General features: G+C 48.1%; 7 protein-coding genes across 7 annotated transcripts; 5 read left to right on the forward strand and 2 right to left on the reverse strand.

Moving 5' to 3' along the window:
- Window positions 1–1168: 1168 nt before the first annotated feature.
- On the forward strand, window positions 1169–2261 carry BDW43DRAFT_312735 (alpha/beta fold hydrolase; the record flags this gene model as incomplete). Its single annotated transcript, XM_032047421.1, has 2 exons — window positions 1169–1784; window positions 1864–2261. The coding sequence occupies 2 exons, from the start codon at window positions 1169–1171 to the stop codon at window positions 2259–2261; spliced, it is 1014 nt and encodes a 337-aa protein (XP_031898654.1).
- Window positions 2262–3393: 1132 nt separating this feature from the next.
- BDW43DRAFT_301491 (putative MFS transporter) lies at window positions 3394–5096 on the forward strand (the record flags this gene model as incomplete). The annotated part of the gene is made up of 5 exons (XM_032045056.1): window positions 3394–3564; window positions 3618–3653; window positions 3749–4052; window positions 4111–4859; window positions 4926–5096. The coding sequence occupies 5 exons, from the start codon at window positions 3394–3396 to the stop codon at window positions 5094–5096; spliced, it is 1431 nt and encodes a 476-aa protein (XP_031898655.1).
- Window positions 5097–5615: 519 nt separating this feature from the next.
- BDW43DRAFT_281716 (SGNH/GDSL hydrolase family protein) lies at window positions 5616–6892 on the forward strand. Its single transcript, XM_032042547.1, has 5 exons — window positions 5616–5899; window positions 5951–5990; window positions 6056–6134; window positions 6188–6578; window positions 6638–6892. Exons 1-5 carry the CDS (start codon window positions 5770–5772, stop codon window positions 6769–6771), a joined length of 774 nt encoding a protein of 257 aa, XP_031898656.1. The 5' UTR covers window positions 5616–5769; the 3' UTR covers window positions 6772–6892.
- Window positions 6893–7626: 734 nt separating this feature from the next.
- On the forward strand, window positions 7627–9713 carry BDW43DRAFT_133842 (uncharacterized protein). Its single transcript, XM_032038226.1, has 2 exons — window positions 7627–8016; window positions 8079–9713. The coding sequence occupies exons 1-2, from the start codon at window positions 7815–7817 to the stop codon at window positions 9533–9535; spliced, it is 1659 nt and encodes a 552-aa protein (XP_031898657.1). The 5' UTR covers window positions 7627–7814; the 3' UTR covers window positions 9536–9713.
- Window positions 9714–9774: 61 nt separating this feature from the next.
- BDW43DRAFT_133849 (putative isochorismatase family hydrolase) lies at window positions 9775–10813 on the reverse strand. The gene is made up of 4 exons (XM_032038228.1): window positions 10605–10813; window positions 10525–10540; window positions 10423–10476; window positions 9775–10357 (listed from the first exon to the last, which is right to left on the reverse strand). The coding sequence occupies exons 1-4, from the start codon at window positions 10633–10635 to the stop codon at window positions 9835–9837; spliced, it is 624 nt and encodes a 207-aa protein (XP_031898658.1). The 5' UTR covers window positions 10636–10813; the 3' UTR covers window positions 9775–9834.
- Window position 10814: 1 nt separating this feature from the next.
- BDW43DRAFT_133848 (bifunctional hydroxyethylthiazole kinase/thiamine-phosphate diphosphorylase) lies at window positions 10815–13127 on the reverse strand. The gene is made up of 7 exons (XM_032038227.1): window positions 12811–13127; window positions 12580–12756; window positions 12393–12528; window positions 11922–12335; window positions 11489–11865; window positions 11328–11428; window positions 10815–11265 (listed from the first exon to the last, which is right to left on the reverse strand). Exons 1-7 carry the CDS (start codon window positions 12908–12910, stop codon window positions 11011–11013), a joined length of 1560 nt encoding a protein of 519 aa, XP_031898659.1. The 5' UTR covers window positions 12911–13127; the 3' UTR covers window positions 10815–11010.
- Window positions 13128–14341: 1214 nt separating this feature from the next.
- BDW43DRAFT_281727 (translation initiation factor eIF5) lies at window positions 14342–16483 on the forward strand. The gene is made up of 2 exons (XM_032042548.1): window positions 14342–14537; window positions 14625–16483. Exon 2 carries the CDS (start codon window positions 15001–15003, stop codon window positions 16267–16269), a length of 1269 nt encoding a protein of 422 aa, XP_031898660.1. The 5' UTR covers window positions 14342–14537; window positions 14625–15000; the 3' UTR covers window positions 16270–16483.
- The last annotated feature ends 2 nt before the right edge of the window (window positions 16484–16485 follow it).

Consider the following 16485-nt stretch of genomic DNA (forward strand, 5'->3'; position numbering starts at 1 on the left):
AGATTACCCTTGAGTTTCCTTCTTCGGAGGAATGGGAATAGTAGTAGGTCTAGGAATATCAGCCACAAATTTCTAAGCTAAAGAGAATATCCCGGATAACTCTTCCGCAGTAATAAAAATAACCATACACATAAAAAAACAATGACAGGGCCAGGGATGGTGTATGGATTGTGGAGTAAGAAGTAGGAATTGCAGCAGAGATTCTTCCCCAAATCACGTTGTGTGACCGTCACAAAGCAGTGGTAAAATAAAGCAGCCATTCAGGCGACAGATAGCTACACCTCTCTCGAATCTCCACTTACCGCTACAGCTTGAGGAATGCGCCAAGCCAAAGAACTCCCTTTTAGTTAAGGATAACCCATCTTGACGTCAAATACTGCAAAGTGCATTTCAGAATCCAATCATTCTGTGCGTCACTGGAACGAAGCAATGGCTACTAGTGAACTCTCTTAAATATCTCACTACTACCCTGTGATCACCGTCTTTTCCTTGGGGGGAGATCCCTTATATTTCTAAACACTAATAATCAATTATATATCATAGTGTGCGGCAACATACCGCTGGTTGGTCTACACCGCTCGGACATATATATTGTACATATACATAAGTCGCGCAGTAGTTGACAGTAAGTCATCGTGCATCATTAGCGTGTGTACATGTGGGTACAGAGGTATGTGTGTGCGTACTGTACTATGTAAGGGAAACCATACCTGGCCTAGTTTCTGAGAATATCAAATTTATAAGTCTCTCAGGACTATCACAGGAGACATGGTATATCTAGGTTAATTAGGAAAGAGTTCCATGTTTTAATTAGAGGCTTTTACTTGGGTATTCTTAATACCTTTCAGCCTATTTTTACTCCGCTATGACGGTCCGTTGGGTGTGAGATTTTAGTATATCGATAAGCAATATTTTGGCCAGCTCATGGTCTCGGTCTTCGGCTGATTCGAACAATCGAAATGGATTCAGGTCTCTGATTTCTTGGGGCGAAAATGGCGAAGGATGCTCTCTTAATCTAAAGAGATAGGCCGTAAGATCCTTTGGTCTGTATATTTAAAGGACCTCTACCACCTCTCAGTGCAATACTAATGTAGAAACACCATGGGTTGAGGTTCCTAGCTTCTAAATCCTAGACTGGTCTTAAGGTCAAACTGCATCGTCTACCACCATGACAAGACTGTTCTCGTTAGACCTTGGCGGTTCGAGAGCCCTCACAGGTCGCGTCTCCATTCCCAATCCGCTCCAAACGTCAGGAACATCTCGACCGGTACCCCTCCTTGTCTGCATCCACGGAGGAAGCTATGACTCGGAGTATTTCGATATTGACTCTAAACATTCCATATTTGAGCTCGGCAGATCTCTCCGAATTCCTGTTGTTGCCATCGACCGGCCAGGCTATGGTGGGAGCACGGCTTACCCTGACCTCAAGAATGAAGATATTGAAGAACGTGGTACCACATTCTCCAATGAGCAAGGTAAATACCTCGACTCGATTGTTTTCCCAGCATTATGGAAGGAATTTGGACCAAGCTCCGGTGCAGCGAGCATGGTTGTATTTCCGCATTCCATCGGGGGCATGGTGGCTATCATCGCGGCGGCAATGTATGCCAATAATGATGGAAAGAAGCAATATCCCCTGACAGGGCTGATAGTATCTGGTATTGGATGCAAGAGTCATATGCATGAATCGCCGGACTCTAATCAAAGGAGTAGCGAGAACAACAATGGGAACAGAGAGAGCCTGCACACTGATGAACAGCAAACGCATATGCGGTTCAATCCTAGTGTAAAAGACACATTAATGCTTAATTTCCCCCCCCCCCCCCCCCAAAGCAAACCGAGAGCTACTTATCGACCCAAAAGTTCCATCATATACAGAAGCCCTTAACAAGCCGGTTCCCCTGGGTGAACTACACGATATCCGCACAACGTGGCAGAACTACTGGGTCTCGTACGCCGAGCAGATTACTGTACCTTTTCTGTATGGGGTAGGTGACCATGACGGCTTCTGGGATTCATCGGAAGAAGGCATCGCGCAGTTTACCGATGTGTTCCGAACCAGCAGTCCCAGGGTTCAGAGTGTAGTGGTCCCTATGGCACCTCATTGCGTGGAGATGAGTTGCAAGGAACGGCGTGGTTATTACGCTGTTTGGGATTTGCTATTGAATGTACTATTGCTCAGAGATCAGGGCAACGGGCTGGCGATTGTTCATAAAGCCGACCCACTATACTGTAAGCTGTGTAATGAGGATCGTGGATAAAGGCTTGATATCTGGTTATAACCATTGATTAACTTACCTTGTCTTGACAAAAGATTTGAGTAGCGCGAGTAATAAAACTGGCAAATCGTCTGGTTCATATGCATTATTCATAACCTTTCGGAAATGCCTTTGGCAATCTGGGCTGATCAAGTGTATTTCGGGGGTGATAGCTGCTTGGATAAATGGATTTAAAATGGTTGAAAAGTTCAAGGTTGCTTCTTCTAATACTAAAATCCAGCACGTCTCCCATTCTTGCATCGGGGTCATCACTATAATTACTTCCTTCACGGAGATTGGATACCACACAATCCCCACAATCCCTGGGATACTGGAGGTCTTAGGAAGGGGAAAGTGGAAAGCGAGAAGCAAATGCCGTGTACTTAGGGTTCCGTTAGATCCGCGCTGTTGTCGGCCTGACTACCTTGAAATGAAAACCTCGTCCGCTCCCGCTCTATGCTTCGAAGCTTTCGTGGTAATATGATTGGAAGTCTTAGTAATAATGTATAGTGGCACTGCTAACTTGGTAATCGATCCGCCTTCATAACCCCTCCGGGCTGTATACTTCTCGTTTGCAAAGGACCTCATTGATAATTTCATCATCAGGGCTCGCTCTTCACTTCCACACTTCAACTATCTCCCAATGTAGTGAACATGCATCGTAATTGACACGGGAATCAGAACGAGTAGCCATCTCCACAAAGTAATGGATCGATCACACCCTCGAGATAAGAGTATATGTTTGATATTAACGCGCTGCGGAGACTAGCTTCAATCCCCGCAACTCTTCACTAGATTACTTTGAAGGGCTCCTCCCGCAGATTCCCCAGTATTTACGAAATACTAACTAGGAGTAATCGCACTTTTGCCCCAGACTTATCAAGACCAAGATGAGTGGTGTTCAAGATCCACGTACTCCTCTCTTATGAGGCCTTACCTCCCTCTTGATTTACCCCCTAATCTCCCCCTAGGTTCATATGTTCCAGATGACCGCACCTCTTGCCTAAAAGATTGTTCAGTATATCTAATATTGTTGTTGTTGGTATCTTGCCATTTGTGAAAAGAATACAAGATCAAGGGGTTGTCTAATCTATCTCAACGTCGGATAGCAAGGACCTCTCCAAGCTAGAAAAAGATGGCAGTGAGTATATTGAGAAAGCAGAAGACTATTCTCCACAGATTGAAGATGTCCCATCTTCATTGTCTCCATCCCACGGAGAATATATTTGTAACGCCATGGTACATTAAACCTGAACCCGTCCCGAGCCCACCCGGCACTGATCCATACAACTGGCCAATATGGAAGGTATGAAGCCCTCATGGGAATAGGTCTGAGGTCTAGCCTCAACTGACCGATAGCCATCCTACTGGAAATTAATCAATCTCATTCCTGTTGTCTTTCACGCCTGCATGGCAACTTTTACAGCCTCCATTATTCCTGCATACAAGGATATTGCCTAGGGTTTAGGAGTACCTCTGTAGAAAGCTAGCTACCTCATCTCTCTACAAATTGCTGTCCTTGGAGGTTCTCCCCTTTCTGGAAACCGTTGTCCCAACCGTACGGTCGTAGGCCAATATTTCTGTTATCCACTATCCTCAGCCTGGTTTTCAATGTCGGGTGTGCGAAGAGTCCGACGTATGCATCGATGGCCGCATGTAGAGCTTTAACGGCCTTTTCCATATCTTCCACGGCAGCGATTAGGAGTGCGCTTGTGGCAGTGATCTTCTTCAAGGGAGAAAGGGGTCGGTATATGGGTATCTGGATCTTGATGGTTACATTGGGGGTACCAGTTGGTTAGTCATGGGCAAGTTAAGGCATTAGTGTATAACCCTTATTAATGTTATATACCAGGTCCACTATCTTTTGGCTTTGCTGTGAACCACACGGGTTATCGCTGGGTCTTTTGGGTTCTCGCCATCACTAATGGCGTGCAATTTATCCTATATATCATTTTTGGGCCTGAAGCCCGTTATGTCGGGGGTAGTACAGTGGATTCCTCTGCTGACTTCAAAAACCAGTATCTCTCATTCCGACGCATTGACCCAACTCCGCTGACATTCAGCGAATTTATTCACCCCTTGACCATGGCCAAATACCCGAGCGTGACGATACCTGCAGTCGTGTATGCTATGGTATTCTTGTTCGGAAGTGTTTTGATCACCGTGGAGGTTCCTCAGCTCTTACAGGGCAAGTTCGGTCTCAATGCTGAACATCTTGGTCTCCAGTTTCTGGGAGTCATGGTTGGCACCGTTCTAGGCGAGCAAATAGGTAGCCCCGTGTCCGATTACCGGATAAATCGCCGAGCACTGCACGTTACGAAGGCGCCAGAACCAGGATTTCGTCTCTGGCTCAGTTACCCTGGCATTATCCTAACTATCGCTGACGTTATTGTCTTTCTAGTTTGCACCCAAAAGGCACCAGATGGGCATTGGGTTGTGTCACCAATAGTCGACACTGCCGTGGCTGCCTTTGGCAATCAACTGGTAACCACTGTCATGGTAACATACGCAATTGACGGCCACCCCGACGATGCTGGGAGCGTAGGGGTCTTTATAACGTCTGTCCGACAGGCTTGGGGCTCCATCGGCCCTTTCTGGGGAGTTTATCGGAATAAACCTCGCCTCAACGCATAATTGACAGCAAACAGGTTTCCTGATATGTTCGAGAACGTTGGTATTGCCGCCAGCTCAGGTCTTTCGAGCGCTTTGATTTTGGCATGTAGCTTGCTGCCCACCATTACAGTTCATTTGGTGGGGAGAAAATGGAGATGGAGTGTATCTCTAGTCGCCAGTATGACGTGTTTGTACTTGCTTGTTTCAATTCTTAATGCCTTTTAAGCAATCAGGATGGCGATATAGACAGTCGGCCAGAGGTAGAAATCAATTCTTGTGCCCGTTAAGCGCCCCCACACGCCACCGCTTGCCGTCGTGGATATTGGTAGATTTCTTCCTCATTTCCACCGGCCGACAATCAAGCCGTAATCCCTTTCGAACACGGACATTCTAGCTGTGCAACCCTAGTTCCTTTTCAGATTAGGTCAACAGACTGAGCCTAGAGATAGTTGTTGGAAAGCCCCCACTTGATTAAGCGCATGAGACAAGCCTGTTGGTGGAAAATTCTCTAGAACCATCGGGTGTAGACTACTAAGATGACAGAGACAATGAAAGACGAAACTATGGGAAGTGCGGGATTTTGTTCACCCTGGCAATCTTCTGAATACTCGCTATGGTGAAAGGAGCACTCTGTATAAGTGTATAGGCCATAGAGCGTACGCCGGTCCTAATTCTGGGTATAAATTAGAGATCCACTAAATTTATCGGAATTTAGGGTCCGCTGATAGTAGATAACCATTTCTTTAGTGGTTGATCTCTGCTAAAGCCCCTCCATCGTTCTGTAGTATATTTAATCTCTTGTCTCCTCCCCCTGGCCTTGTCTCAGTAATTTTCTACATCGGTAAGCTATCTTGAAAAGGTACAGAAGTATATCGCTCGCATTATCTCATTTCCCACAATGTCCAACGGAGTCGAGGAAGAGGCTTTGTACAAGCCCTATGATCAATTCATTCTCTTCGGGGACTCGATCACTCAGATGTCCAGTGACCCGGATCTCGGGTTTGGACTTCATGGAGCTCTCCAGAATGGTGGGTGTTCTTCTTCTTCCCTCGGCCCATAAAGTTACTAAAACCAAACAGCTTATAGCCGACGCCTGGACGTGATCAATCGCGGGTTCAAGTGCGTTACACTGGGATATTTTAATTTCCCGATTATTTTCCTACTAATAAAACACTTCCCTGCAGTGGTTATAGCTCTGCACATGCCATTAAGGTTCTCCCCAAGTTCTTCCCCACACCGGAAAGAGCCACAGTTCGGTTTATGGTACGCTGGTTGACTTAATGGAAAACCTTGCGAAATATTGACTCCAAGAATAGACCATTTTCTTCGGGGCAAACGACGCATGTCTCCCCGGGAGCCCCCAGCACGTTCCATTGAATGAGTACAAAGTAAATCTGAAGCGAATCATCCAACACCCTGCGATAGTGGCTCAAAATCCACGTATTCTCCTCCTCACCCCGCCCCCTGTTGACCAATATGGACTCCAGGTTTTTGATGAGTCGAAGGGGAATCCTCACCCCAGTCGAACTGCCATCCATACGAAGCAGTATGCAGAGGCAGTTCGCGAGGTCGGCGCCTCGCTCGGCGTTCCTGTTGTAGATATATGGAGTGCTTTTATCTCTACAACGGGCTGGAAGGAGGGTGAGCCACTTCCGGGCTCGAGGGATTCGCCTAAATTGGACAAGTTCCAACGCTTATTCACTGATGGTCTGTGCTTGTGCCGTACTCTTCATTCTTGTCTTGCATTGACTGACATATGAACAAAGGTCTACATCTGACAGCGGACGGGTATCGGATAGTGTACGATGCGGTTATAGCTGCGATTAGAACGAACTGGCCAGAGCATGAAGCAGAGCAACTTGAATTGGTCTTTCCTGCATGGCCAGAGGCGCCAAAGTAAAAGAGGAGGGATAATTATGCGGTGACATTACAGAGTGGATCGATCTCAGGTCCGGATTGGTAGGTCACCACCTTCGTAAGGTGGACAGTCACTCAGGGACGAACTGTATATAGAATTTTATTCAAAATTTCTAAGAAGAATTTCCCATAATAAACATGTCATATCGTAGATGTCGAATCGTGTGGAATCGAATTGAGGTACTTATTTGAGTGGAGTGAAAGCGGTCTGGAATTTAGATTGAATTAAATCCGGTCGGAGACAGAAGAGCATTGGATTGGAAATTCATTAACATCCCCTCAGTCTGTCCAACAACATCCCTTTGATTCCCATCCCTCATCTGTTCTATTTACAGCGTATAATTTCTGTCCTCGACGATCTTACGAACCTTTTCTTTCATCATACCAAATTTCTTCCATTTTCTTTAACTTCTCTAACTCCTGTATCAAGTCTCCCTTTAAAGCACCGGGTCCTCCACTCTAGCATACGCCTCGCATTGTCTCCTGCAGAGCAGATCATCCCTCTCTAGGTGTTCCTGGCCAGAAGTCTTTCGATCGATCACTACGACTCCTTGGTTACGATTATCTGGAATCTTTTGTGCCCTCTGAACCGCGCTGAAGTGGTCGCCTTTCACTCCATTGGATATCTTCGACAATCGTGAAGTCGGCATTCTTTCCGCTTGAACCAAGTCACCACCCCCTTTCAGTCTTTGACTCACCTTTATTACTCGTCACCGTTGTTGACTATACAAACTCCAACGGCAAGGTGCCATCAGGTTTTATATGGTTTTGGCAAAGGCTACGGATATTCATCTTTAGTAAACCGGGTGGACGGCCGTACGGCCGTCGCACAGAGGGAGGAGAGGAGTATTGAGGATAAAGTGGGCTGCATAACTTTGGTTGGTTAAGGCTTAAAATACACTGAAAGAGGAATACACTGTTTTCTAGTTCCTGGGTTTCGGTATACATTCGTATCCTCTTCGCCCTGGTCGTTGCTTTGTTCGCCACCTTCGTTGTGTTACCCCGTTCCCTTCCGCTTGTTCGGATATGGATGCCCAGTATCCTTTTGCTTCACGGGACGACATTTGGCGCGTCTTCGAGGAGCTAAAGGAGCTCCATGCTACGCAATTTGAGCAGGCGGAACGAATTGCAAGACTTGAGCGACGAAGAGAGGAGGATGCGAAGTTGAAAAGCGTCTGGGGCCCTGTATCACTGTTTCCTACTTCCGTCGGAGGCACAATACCCACAGGTGCGTTCATATCGTCTATGGATTGATTTCGGCTTGGGGCTAATCTCTCATTCATTTCGCAGAGCCAATCTTCCATTCTCCAGCCGACGCCTTCAAGGGTTTTGATCAGGGGCAGCATCACGGAGTCGTGGGTAACATGGGCATGGAGGGCGAAGAGGAGCCCAGGCGAGGAACTTCGAGGGCGAACAGTGTTCGTTTCGATGAAAGCGCTATTCATGGTTACTATGGGCAAACCAGTCGGTCCACCAGTGAGCTGCCACTGAGAACTGGGAGCGGTATGGGAAGTCATCCTCTGACCGAGCGGTCTCTGTCTCATCGATCCGATGGACGACTAAGTTCATCAGGGCACTCCCATCACTCGGCTCGTACCAACAGTCTGGGACTAGACATCACCAGCAGGATGACGGGGTCTTCTGTCGCCGGGTCCCCTCTCATCCCCTCACCCGGACTTTTCATCCTCGGTCCTGTTCCCTGCATTATGCGGTGTTGGTTGACGACAAATTTTTCCAATGATTCACTACTGTATGCCGCTGTCTGTTCAGGGTCCTATAAGTCATCTCTGGGTTACCCCATGATTCGAAAGTTGGGTCTCGAGGGCCTGGTAACGCAGGAGGAAGACCTGCAATTTATCAAGCTCCCGATGTATCTGCCTGAGGCTAGTGTTCATCAATCATCCTCCAGGCCCAGTAGCCCAGTCCCTCAGCTGCCGGCACTGACCGTCCGGTTCCTTGTCCGTGACGTCGATCCCAATGATCCGTCCATTCAAATTGTTATTGGCAGTGATGTCCTTCGCTCTCATAATGCAGAACTACTCTTCTCTCAAGACAAGATCATCATGGTGGACGATGAGCGAAATAGGATCTCGATCCCTCTTGTGCGCCCCGAAGATGACTCGGCTTTCAAATTTCTTCGCACGGTATCCGATGCCTCACGTCCTGCGAGCATGGCACAGCCACTTGAAGCTAACAGTCAACCTGATACCAATGGGTGTTCGGTCGGTGTTATTGGCCCACCTAGGAGTGTCTCCCGACAGTCTAGGTCAGCATCTGCTTACGCCAGAGGTTCGACTGAGGAACCCGAAGAGAGTCGAAAGACGTCTTTGGATACCCAGGAACTCCCGAGAAGCGCCGAAAACACCAGCTTGAGTAAGTCAGCCGTAGTTGCGGGTTCTCCTCCGGAGGGCCCGGCGAAGATGGAGCCAGCTGGGGTTTGGGGCTCGTGGAAACGCGATACCAAACTGGACTCCAATACTTCTACAGCGGGTAAGGCTTCTAGGTCTCGTCCCATGAAAGTCCTACGCCCGACCAAGTCCTCTCGGACATCATCCACTACAGCTTTGCCCCTTGGCTCCGGTACCGATGCAGTTTCAGCGTCTTCCCAGCCGGCATCATCCCAAGCATCCCCGGACGAGGCTCGGACAGGAAAGCCATGGGTTTCCAATCCCATCGGCGGCGCCTCCGCGTTTGGATGGCTCAATTCGTCTCAACAGCCGGCCCGAGCTGTGACGAATCCTAAGTGAAATAAGTTAGGGGCCCAGCTTTGATTGACGGTTTGAGTGTAATGTAAACTCGCACGAGGTCTTTGAAATTGAAGGTTTGGCGGTGTTCATAACTTGACATGTACTATGCAGTAGCCGGTTTATAGCGTAGTAGTGGTAACATACCGACTGCAGTCATACGAATTGACATTCATCCAACATATTGAAGTTATTCAACCATACGTAAAGCATCACCTACGGTAAAATATTAACAAACAATATAACATATCAGCGTTTGAAAGTAACCATTCAAACCCCCATTCATATTAAGCAAATATAAGCTAAATCTTCGAAAAAACCTCCATCGCCCCCTTCGTCTCCTCCTTCATCTCCTTAACAAACCCACTAATAGCCCTAAACCCCCCATGGCCTGCATCCCCCAAAACCTCAAACAAAACACTCTCACTACTCGTCACCACCGCCCCTGCATCCCTCAACCGCGCCAACGCAATCCCCCTCTCCTCCGGATTAACACTACTCACCCCATCCACAATAACATAAACCCGATGCCCCCGCTCCAACAAATCCAGCGTCGTCTGCGTCACACAGACATGCGTCTCGATCCCCACAATAATCGCATCGATACCTGTCTCCTCGGCACTTACTTTCGGTAATTGGCTCTCGATCTCGGGTGTGATCATCGAGAATAGGGTCTTGTCGATATTAGCTTTGATATTGGGCGTCGAGAGGTGGGGTTGCAGTTCCGAGATTGTGTCGCCAAGTTTGGATCGGTTTTGGGTCGTGATGTAGGTTGGGATTTGGAGGTGGTTGGCTGCTTTAAGGAGTTTGGTAGTTGTTGGAATTCTGTTTGGGATGTGTCTTGTTAGTTGGGTGGGGATGTATGATGTGTGGGTTTGGGGTAGACGGACAATCTGGAGAATTCGTAGATTACGGGTCGGAATTTTTCTTGAATGTCGCAGATGCTGGTTTTTGTTAGGGTTTAACTTGTTGGGTTGGGTAGGTTTGCGTACAATAGGGCTGGGTTGCCTGGGTTTTTTTGGTTAGTTGGGTGTTGTTTGTTAGGTTATGCTCTTGGGTTTAGGTGACGTACGGATTCGGGTCGCTCGTGAGATGGTGGCCATTTTGGATGGATGGTATTGTATACTTCGAGTAGAGATTGGTAGTGAAGACTTGGATAGGGGGAAGAGATGATTTGTGGTAAATCGACAAAGAGAGAAGAAAGTGAGTGCGGAGGAAATCGGGTGGGGAAGTCCGTGAGTATGCGGAGAAGTCCTATGTGCCGATTTCGCATATGTGTTTGCTACCTTATTTGTCAGGCAGAAATGAGGGGATCTATGGTGGACTGAGAGGCGATTTTATGTTCCTTTATTTTTGCGAATACGCTGCTGGGACGCATCTAAGTTCTATTCGGAGGCACAGCGGACTCTTTATACATAGCGGCAGTATTTCTAAGAACTTTCTTATATTCACGTGAAACCGAAATGTACCGGGGCATTCTACAAGTCGATAACTTGGATCTTTGCCCGCCCCGTGAACCAGCTGTGGTCACCCTTCAGTGCTGCTTGGCGGATTGCGTAGAGTTCGTCGAGGAACGCAGGAACGAAGCTTCCGGGTCCCCGTACATACTCCTTCGAAGCGGCGTTCTCCGCGGCAATTTCGTACATCAGAATGCCGGACAAGACAGCTAGAAGTCTGTCAGATGGATGAGCGGCTATGAAGCAGCCAGATACGCTTCCAACAGCACAGCCGGTCTATATCCCTTATTAGCATGTGGCCTTATGATTGGTTCGTGTGGACAAGAGAATATACGTACACCAGTGACTTGCCCAAGGAGTTCGTGTCCGTTCTCCACAGCAATAACTCGTTCGCCATCGCTGAGATAATCGACGGCGCCAGTGAGGAGAACAAGGTTTTCTGTATCCGGTTAGGTTAGTGACCCTGAGATGAGCAGAGTACAAAGCCGTCACTACTTACGTTCTCTCCGAGCCAAGTCCCGGGCCAGGGTGGCCTTGGCCTGACCGTCCAGGTTGCTTGGGCCACTGTCGACACCGCGCTGGGTTACGCCACTACTTCCAAAGACTTGTCGGATCTCCCCTTCGTTGCCTTTGATGAGATCGAAATAGCCTCCCGCCATGAGCTGCTTGACAGCTCCACGTCGGATGTGAGTGGCAGCAGCGCCAACGGGGTCATAAACAACGGGGTTACCGCGTTCATTGTATGCTTTGATGGCTTTCAGGTAGTTGGGAACGCTTTCGCTGGTCAAGGTGCCCATGTTGATGACCAGAGCGCCGTCTAACTGAGCGAGGTCCACAGCTTCATCTCCGTGCGGGGCCATAATAGGGGATGCACCTCTATAACACACTTAACTGGGCATGCACATGCCATAAAAGGCAGTCAAGGAACTTACATTGACAGGGCAACATTGGCAACGAAGTTAGCAACAACATAGTTGATCATGCTGTGTACAAGGGGATGCGCCTGCACAACCTTTTGAACAATTTTCGGCACTTCCTCCTGTAGCGCAGAGACTTTGCGGATCTGGGCAGCTGCTGTGCTTCGCACGAACGGCGGTGGGGTGGCAATGCGTTTTGCAAATTCAGCTGCAGCGGCCCTCGGGTCGTCCGCGGCTATAATAGCACTGACGACCGCAACACCGTCAAGCGCTTTTCTGGGGGCTTTGGATTGGTACAGGACTCGCTGAACATTTGAAAGGTTGATTCCACCGATGGAGACAATCCCGACAGAGCGGCCTGTGTCCGAGATGGCATCAAGGATGGCCTGTGTACCGGCCGTTCCGATGATGTGCTTGGTATTAGTCTTACTAGTAAAGGTCAGAATGGCTTTGGAAACCGGATATGTTTTGTAACTGATAACATACGTTGGTGTTGCAAACATGGTCCCTACCCCGAGATAGTCGGCGCCAGCATCAATTGCCTTCTGGGCCTCTTCTAACGAGGAAGCGGTGATACCAATAATGGCATCCTTAGGTAGAAGCTGCTTGGCTTGCTCAATAGCTATAAAAGATTAGATCTTGATAGGTAGAAAGCAGAAGGCGAATGTCTCACCCATGTCATCTTGACCGAGATGGACGCCCTCAGCTCCGACGGCAAGAGCAACATCCACACGGTCGTTGATCAACAAGGGAACCCCATACTTCCGGGTAATCTGATGTAGCTTCTTAGCTATCTCTATCTGAGCTCCTGTATCACTGGTCTTGTCTCTATATTGGACCACCGTGACGCCTACATGCCAAGCGTTAGTGGGGAATTTCCCGGGAAGTAGAGAGGGACACTGACCTCCTTTCAGAGCTTCCTCTACCACCGTGCACAAGTCACGGCCCTTGAGGATCGCTGGGGTCGAGTCGGTGACCAGGTACAAGGAGAGATTTAGCGGCATTTTTATTTTTTATTTTCTGGATTGGCCTAATTGGCATCTGTGGGTGCATTTACGGGACTTTCATGAAGTGTTGAGCGGTCTCTGAGGGAGGGGCACGTGGGGTAGGTGGGGACCAAGATAAAGATGATCATAGAAAATTTTCCATTTGGAAGTAGAACGCAAAACAAGACCTTTTGCAGACTGCTACCCAACTTATCTTTGGCCTGTTCACGATAGCAACGATATAATTGAATAATCGGGTCATGAGGTTGGAGTAACGTTGGGGAATGTTTGCGTTGGTTCCAACAATACTAGTTAGTCATGCTTCTATACTAAATTGCTAATACTGACATACTCCTCTGGCGATTTTTCTACAGGCACCTGTGTATACCACACCTTTCAATTAGCTGACTTCTCTTCATTCCGAAGATATTCTAACGTAAATATTATGTATTTCCAACACCCCAATGGAATACGTAGTGATTTACAAGCTCAAGGGGGCTCTATGCTCTGAATCACCGAGACTGAACCCACGATGTGCTTTTTAGCATAGCTGTGCGACCAAATCATTGCATTGCCAACCGCAGAGTTAAGCCGATTTAACTCTTTTCACCATGCCGCGAGCGCTACTTGAGGGTAGATTGCTCACTGTACCTGCATAAATATACCGAGTCCGGAGTACAACCAACCCACACATCGTGTATATGCATGCATCCGAAAAAGAAATATATCTACTAAGCTACTAGTGAAGCCTCTGCATGGTCAGCTGCATGAACGGTGCCTAATTCAGAGAAGGTTTGCAAAGTCTGCCCCTGCATGGCACCGAAATCAATCCCCTAGCGACAAGCCCTCCAATCACATTTACAGTAGGTGAGGGCTGCGTAAGATTCCACTGGGTAGCGATGACCATAGATGTGAATAGGCAAGGGCTGTCCTGGTTCCTTTGAAATCAGGGTTGATGCCATTCATCCTTCGCCAACATTTTGTGTGAATAAAGAATCGGACGTATTCAATGATGCTATCCGGTGATCATAGAGGTGCAGCTAGAGCACATTCTTTAGATCCCACAGCAACCATTTCGTCCGACACAGGGGATTGTGCATTGATATGGCCGATCAGCACATCCTGTCGCTGGGTTCCGAACAGACATGTGGATCATCTCTCTGTAATTGTGTGATGAAGTGTAAGAATTATGTGAGATAAAGGACGATTGAAGGGGATAACAATGGTTGTAACGTAGTACTCCGTATGTTGGATAAAACACCGGAGATTGAAATCCACCGAGGATTTGTTAAATCCGACATATTCCCGAAGCCCACTGTTCGAGTGGGTTCAATACACGTGCCGGCGAAACCGACAGATCCGGAAATCAGTGGCCGTGCTGACTCAGTGTGGATGCGTTTTCTCTCTTTTTTTCATGTATTTTTTTCTGCCAGGCTCGGCGGTGGACCACTCGAACGTCCTTTCTATTTGGCAACAATTTTCTTCCTTCCTCTCTTCTCTTTCTTCCCCCCCCATCCCAACTCACTATTCTTTTCCATCGTCAAGTCATCAGTTCTTGACATTACCACGCCTTTCAAATCTCCCCGGAAAGCTGTTAAACACGGCTTACGGATTTACTTCACGTTTTGATTCATCAACGCCACTGGTTAGTTCTATAGTCATCTCGTCGTCAGCCCCCAGTCATCGAGAAAACTCGAAAATCTAACATTTGTCTTTTCCTGCTGCTTTCCAGAAGAACCACCCAGCTGGTTTCTCTCTCTTTTCGTTGGAGAAAGCCACCAAAAAGAGTCGCTCGAGAACTTGTTCATGTATTCGTCCTGTGTCAGAGATCTCGAATACCACCTGCCGCTCAAGCTGCAATCGTTTCGCCCCACGTCGAAACCTTGTAGTATACACTCTAAGTCCTGTGGCTGAAAGTTTGGGGCTGCCATATTCGCTGTGCCAGTCGTTTCGTTGAGACGATCTTAACCGCCACCATTCCTCCAACATTAGGAACTCACTACGCATGTCTTGTAATTCCAAGACATCCCTAGTTCGGAATCCCTCCCGCCTCGTTCTCAGACACCCACTTCAGTTAGTTGCCTAAAGAATTCTCATCTCTATCCACCATGGCTACCGTCAACATTCGTCGGGATATCTCCGATCCCTTCTATCGTTACAAGATGGAGCGCCTGCAGTCCAAGATTGAGGGTAAGGGCAATGGAATTAAGACCGTCGTTGTCAACCTGAACTCGGTTGCTCAGTCCCTTAGCCGTCCTCCTGCATATGTGATCAAGTACTTTGGTTTCGAACTTGGCGCTCAGGCCAACGCCAAGCCGACCGATGACCGCTGGATCATTAATGGCGCTCATGATGCCGCCAAGCTCCAGGATTACCTCGACGGATTCATCTCCAAGTTCGTCCTGTGCAAGAAGTGCAAAAATCCTGAGACTGATGTCATCATCAAGGATGAGAAAATCATCCTGGATTGCAAAGCCTGTGGACAGCGTTCCGATGTTGATTCCCGTCTGAAACTGAGCACTTTCATCCTCCGCAATGAAACTAGCGGAAAGGGAGGAAAAAAGAACAAGGCTGACAAGAAGACTCGTCGTGAGCAGCGGAACAAGAAGAATGAAACAGCGAATGGAGAGAACGGCAGCCCAGGAGAGAGTAACTCTGATAATGGCGACGCTGAGAATGGTGACGTTGGCATAGAAGCTGGCAGCGATGATGAACTTACTCGCCGCATCAAGTCGGAGGCCCAAAACATTGAAGCCGAGGATGCCGAAGTTGAATGGGCCGTCGACGTCTCTGAAGAGGCCGTCCGTGCTCGGGCCAAGGAACTTCCTGATGACCTGAAGCGCTCCCTTGTTATTGAGGATGCGGACGACGATGGTGTTGATGGTCCTTCCGCCTATGACGAGCTCGGAAGCTGGGTTCTGGCGACCGCCTCTGAAAAGGGTGGCGTCGCTGAAGTCGACGATGTGGATGTCTACATGAAGGCCAAGGAGTATGGCATTGAGTCCAAGCACAAGACCTTGGCAGTTCTTGCTCAAACCCTCTTCGATGAGAAGATCGCTAAGCAGATCCCCAACCGTGCTGGTCTGCTTAAGAAGATGATCACCTCGGAGCGCCATGAGAAGGCCTTCTTGGGTGGTATTGAACGTTTTGTTGGCAAGGACCACCCCGGGCTGATCAGCCAGATTCCCGCCGTTCTTCTCCGCCTCTATGAGGAGGATATCATCTCCGAGGAGACTCTCAAGGCGTGGGGTTCCAAGGCTAGCAAGAAATACGTTGATATCGCTACTAGCAAGAAGGTTCGCAAGGCCGCCGAGCCTTTCCTCCAATGGCTCGAGAACGCCGAGTCAGAGAGTGAGGAAGAGAGCGATGATGAGTAGGTTAGCCGATCTATTCAAAGCCCTCGGTTCTTCCTACGGAAGTTCATTTCGGGATTGTTTGTGTAGTTTTCAACTCTAGTTCCAACTACTTTACACTCATTTCATTGTTGACAGCGATATAGCTTGTTATGATGTTTCTGGTTTGAGAATAGTCAGATTAAAACATAAAAAAATTGTTGAGATTAGTTCTTGCAAATCAAACCTTTTTTCACCATC

The sequence above is a fragment of the Aspergillus alliaceus genome (assembly GCF_009176365.1).
Source record: "Aspergillus alliaceus strain CBS 536.65 unplaced genomic scaffold BDW43scaffold_32, whole genome shotgun sequence".
Classification (NCBI taxonomy): domain Eukaryota; kingdom Fungi; phylum Ascomycota; class Eurotiomycetes; order Eurotiales; family Aspergillaceae; genus Aspergillus; species Aspergillus alliaceus.